Here is a 4,819-nt window from a genome sequence, read left to right as displayed (position 1 = left end):
CCCCAGCCGGCGTCGTTCGCAGGGTTGAGCAAGCTCATCGCCGCCAGCGGCGCGGGCGCGGCGCCGCCCCTGCCGGCCGCCGCGCAGCCGCGTGCTGTCGGCAGCGGGGGCGACGGCGCGCAGCAGCACTTAAAGCCGTCATTGGCGCCGAACCGAGGCGGCGGCGGGGGCGGCGGCGCTCGCGGGGGCGCGTCTCTTTTTAGCATGCTCAAGGGCGCAGACGCGCTTGGGGGCCGGGGCGGCAAGGGTGAGGATGCGAATCTGATGCGGCAGCAGCAAGACATGGTGCGTGCCACGTTTGGGAAGGCGGGCGGCGCGGGGCGGGGTTGAGGAGGGCGGCAATGTTTGCGCCCGCGGCTGGCGGGGCGCGGGGCGCTTTGTAACTCGCATGCGCCGGCAATTAGCTCGCACTGGCTAGTGAGGCTGCAATCTTCGATTGAATGGCGTCCAGCGGGCGTGACCACACTGGGGCCTGGCCGGCGGCAGGCGGCGGCGGCTGTGACCGACGGGGCGGTGGAGGGAGGGGTTCTGCTGTTTGACTGGCAGCAGGAACGCGCAGGCGCTCCAGCCTAGCGTGCGCCCCCGCGAGGTGGCTGGGATCTCTTGCATCATGGGACCTGGCAAGCTGCGGCGTTATGCCGGGCATTGCCGAGGGCGCCGGCCGCCCGGGCCACTTCACTATAGAAAAGCAGGTGGGGGGCGGCTGGGACCTGGGTCGTCTGTGCGGCACCTTCCCATGTCAGCTCCCCGAACCCGAACTATATCAGCAGACGAATCAATGTTGAATACATGGAATCTTTTATTTAGTCTTCTCCCCCAATAAGTCGTCCGTTGCTGCCGGTAGGCCTGTCTACGCCCCACGTCTAAAAAGCCCTGCTCGCGTGGGCAAGCACTCTGAAAGTGTCAACTTGACCTAATACACAAGTTCAGATTCAGCGTACCCTGGAAGGCCCCTCGGACATCATGGCGCGGACTCACTTCGCCGTGGCAGCGGTCCTGCTGCTGGCTTGTGCGGCTCTCGGCAGTTCAGGTAGGGTCATGTTCATCATATAATCATCTATAATCACGCATGGCAGCGGCGAAGAGCGCCAGCGCCTTCCCGCCAAATGAGCGCGCTGCTGCGTGTGCGGCGCTGCTGCTGCGCTTGCAGCACTGCTGCGGCGCAGCACTGGAGGGGTAGCAGCTCTCACGGCACTCCATGCTGCACACCACAGACAACATCACTGCCATCAACATGCCACCAAGCACACATGTTCCCGCCGCCCACATGCCGCCTGTCCTCCTGCCCCACCCTCTTGCCCACAAACATCGCAGCCGCCTGCACGCCCACCATCGCCAGCGGCTCCGCCTTTTTTGGCGGCGCAGACAAGGCGGCCGCAGACAAGTACGTCAATCAGGCCGCCCGCTGGCAGACGTTTGGTGACATCACCAGGCTCGAGGTGTACTACTCCTCGACAGCAGGGTGCATTTACGGGATCAAGCCGACATATGGCAGGAGCGCCGCCAACGCGGCGCTGCTGGGGCTGGATAAGATGACTGGGCTTAACCACACGCTCACCCTGGGGGCCAATGAGACAATTATCAAGGTCCAGCACAAGTCTGGCGGCAAGTGAGTGCTTTGCTGTGAACACAAGGGAATATTCTTGGTGCGCCATGGTCTTGGTCGGGGCAGCTTCTTTGCTGAAATGCACGACCGTCGGCATGACAAGGCCAGCCTGCTGGGCGGCACCCACTAGAGAAGAGCCTGCATCTGCCGTTCGAGAGGATTCGCCGCGCTCAGCATGGTGCTGCCTGTGTCACGCCAGGTTTGAAGTCCATGACCCCACGTGCATGCACCTCGCCGATCCCCTAGCGGCCCCTCAGCCTCCATGGGCTGCCCACCGACCCCAAACCACCAACCCTTTCACACATCCTCCCCCCCCTGAACAGGTGCATCGAGTACATCAGCCTCTCGACCACCAAGAACCGCACCTTTTCGGTCGGCAACATCAAGAGCGCGACCGCCACGGCCACCCTTACCCCTCCCAAGGCCGGCGCGTTCCTTGCGTCCATCCGCGGCTGGGTCACCAAGGCGGGCGCCCTGCAGGCCCTGCAGCTCGTCTGGGGCGCCCGCGACTGCCCGGCCGCCGCCCCGTCGCCGGCCGCGTCGCCCAAGGCGAGCCCCAAGCCAGCTGCGGCGTCGCCGTCGCCGGCGGCGTCCCCCAAGGCGTCCCCTGCCGCGTCGCCCAAGGCGGTGCCGAAGTCCTCGCCCACGCCCACGCCTACGCCCACGCCCAGCCCCGCCGCCACTCCCAGCCCTAGCCCCAGCCCCGTGCCCGTGGCCGAGAGGCAGATCTGCGCCCCCAAGCTCGACATGTGCGACGAGACGTCCCTCGGGCTCCTCAACACCTGCCGCGCCGCCCGGCCGTTCACCTCGTCCAAGTGCGTCGGCGGTTGCTGCATCAGCAGCGGCAAGTGCAAGTACGGCAACTGCTTCGCCAACGGCCTCGGCACTGACGCAGGCCTGGCATGCTTTGGCACCAACGCGCTGCCCAGCCCGCTCGCGCTGCTGGGCAACCGCTGCGGCCACCTCGCCTGCAAGCTGGCGGTGCCCGGCTGCAAGACGACCTTCCTGGGCGGAAACTGCGTGGGGACGGTGGTCGCGCTGGCAAACGCCAGCCAGCTGCACCCCCAGGGCGCCCAGTACGTCGGCCACCCCTGTATCGAGTCGCTGCCCACCAGCCCGCTGGCCCAGATCGCGAGCAAGGAGTTCATCTGGGCCAACTGGAAGGTCTGCAACTGCATCGACAAGGCGTACACGCTGCCCACCTTCAACCTCTCCAGCTTCCACCTGCCGTCGCTCAAGATCCCGGGCGTGAGCTCCATCAAGCTGCCCACCATTGGCATCTCCAACCCCTTTGCAAACAAGGCCGCGCCGTCGCCCAGCCCTGCGTCCGACGACGGCGGCGACGCGTCGCTCGGCGCGGGCGGCGGGCTGACGGCCCTTAAGGACCTCGTGTTTGGCGGCCTGAGCAGCGGCTCCGGCAGCAGCGACCCCTTCAGCGACTTTATAACCTCGGACAACTCGACGGCCTCCGCCGCGGCGGGCACCGAGGAGGCTGGCGCGGCGCTGGATGCGGGCGCGGGCGGGGAGCTGGATGCAGGGGCGCCGGCCGCCGACGACAGCCAGTCGCTGGCGGCGTGAGCAAATGTTGTTGCGCCAGCTCAGCAGGCGCATCGCATGCGCGCTTGCTGCAAGAACATGAATGAAAGCTCCTGCAGCGGTCAGACCGCCAGTGCCGTCAAAGCTGCTGTCGCGCCGTGCCTTTTGCGCCAACAAAACGGGGCGTCCCTTTTCTAGTCTGTCCATCCTTTGCAGTGCGGTCGAGCGTCTCTCACCCGGCTTCCCAGTTTGCCCCTCCTTTTGTTGACTTGCCGGCCATTGTTTCCTTGGCCAATGTTGCTGCAGTCCACATGCTGTCTGATCCTCCATCCAGTGGAACTCGTTGCTTTCAGCCTTGTTCATTATCTGCTGCGCCCGGGCCGCGCCATCTGTGCAGCACGTCGCAGCAGGTCAGGCCCACACCTTTCTTGCCCTGCCGCCGCCTCTTTCGACCCCTTCTGCCGCTTGCAACCGCCCACCTCCCTGGTAAGGTGTCAGTGATCAAGGGCCTGATCTTCATACACATTGTAGCTACTCAGGTAATGAGCAGCATATGTACGCGAGTACACCAACAGGCTGATGACAGATGGCTTGATGACCGAGTGTAGTGACCCAGCTGAGTGACAGAACGATGGCTGTCGTGGACAAGCTGTTGGCTGGTCTATGATCAATTTCTGTGATTCCTCGCAAGCCTGCTCAAACCCCAGCACTGCACAGCGGAACGCATGCAGTCTTCAAGTGTCAGATCGCTAGGCAGCCGTGCCCCTCACAACAGCATCAGATCTGCAGTGATATGTCACGCGGTGCGTTGGAAAAACAAAAGGCGACCCATGCGGCAGCCGCCGGCCGAGGGACCTGAACAGGACCCAACGCTGTCTTTTTACACAGAGACGTACGGCGTAAGCGTAGAAGAACTTCCAGTCATTGTCAAGGCTCTGGCGCGCCAGAGCGCTGCCGAGCGCGCCGGTGGTGCGGCGTCCGATGACCTGTACGCTGCGCGTGTGGCGAGCGCCACCGTGCTACAGGTGCGAGCTAGGCAGTAAGGCAATGAGCTGGGCGCCATATGCATGGCATCTGTGCGCACTAGCAGCCGGTGTCTTGCAGCGTCGGCTGCTAGACACCGGCAAGTGGCAACAACGCCAATTGTGCACTTGAAAGGCCACCTGGAGTCCTGAGATCCCGCCCTCAGGCCCCACATGCATCCGTACACTGTGCGCATCCAACGCATACACCCCTGCCAGGGCGTCCTCAGCGGCAGCCGCGGCGTGCCGCGCGACCGGGCCATCAAGGTCGTCGCCTCGCTCTGCGACATGGCCGCCTCGGACCTGCTCGCCTCCCCCGACTGGCCGCGGCTGGAGGCCGCCCTTGCGCGCGCCCAGGCGGAGGCCGGTGCTGACTGGGCCGCGTTCACACGCCTCGTGGTGCCGTGCCTGGGGTCGATAGAGGCGAGGCAGGACTACTTGGCAGAGCTCGTCGGCAGCGTGGCGGCGGCGGAGCACAGCGGCGAGACAGACATAGCGCGTGGCTGGGTGAGCGGGCCGCGCAAGCGCCTGTGTTCTGCGGGCCGGGTGGGCCGCCGGCAAGGTGCTGCTCAGGCACAGCATGATGCCGCCTTGATGGACGCTCAGCAGCGCTGCTTGCGCTGTTTGGTCTGCGTGTCTTTTGTAACCGCCAGGC

At 65.2% G+C, this 4,819-nt stretch overlaps 2 protein-coding genes across 2 annotated transcripts in view; both read left to right on the top strand.

Annotated features, from left to right (window-relative positions):
* Nucleotides 1-963: 963 nt before the first annotated feature.
* Nucleotides 964-3,184, top strand: MNEG_1373 (hypothetical protein; the record flags this gene model as incomplete). The annotated part of the gene is made up of 3 exons (XM_014050152.1): nucleotides 964-1,030; nucleotides 1,315-1,609; nucleotides 1,930-3,184. 3 exons carry the CDS (start codon nucleotides 964-966, stop codon nucleotides 3,182-3,184), a joined length of 1,617 nt encoding a protein of 538 aa, XP_013905606.1.
* A 751-nt stretch (nucleotides 3,185-3,935) lies between these two features.
* Nucleotides 3,936-4,819, top strand: part of MNEG_1372 (hypothetical protein) — a gene marked incomplete at both ends in the record, with an annotated part of 5,416 nt that continues 4,532 nt past the window's right edge. The window contains 3 exons of the mRNA XM_014050151.1: nucleotides 3,936-3,945; nucleotides 4,031-4,167; nucleotides 4,384-4,671. Coding sequence (XP_013905605.1) covers nucleotides 3,936-3,945; nucleotides 4,031-4,167; nucleotides 4,384-4,671 — 435 coding nt within the window. The remainder of the gene's footprint in view (nucleotides 3,946-4,030; nucleotides 4,168-4,383; nucleotides 4,672-4,819) is intronic.

Source organism: Monoraphidium neglectum (genome assembly GCF_000611645.1).
Source record: "Monoraphidium neglectum strain SAG 48.87 unplaced genomic scaffold scaffold00135, whole genome shotgun sequence".
In the NCBI taxonomy this organism is placed as follows: Eukaryota; Viridiplantae; Chlorophyta; class Chlorophyceae; order Sphaeropleales; family Selenastraceae; genus Monoraphidium; species Monoraphidium neglectum.
Note: the sequence above shows the minus strand (reverse complement) of the source record. Positions and strands in the feature narration are given on the sequence as shown.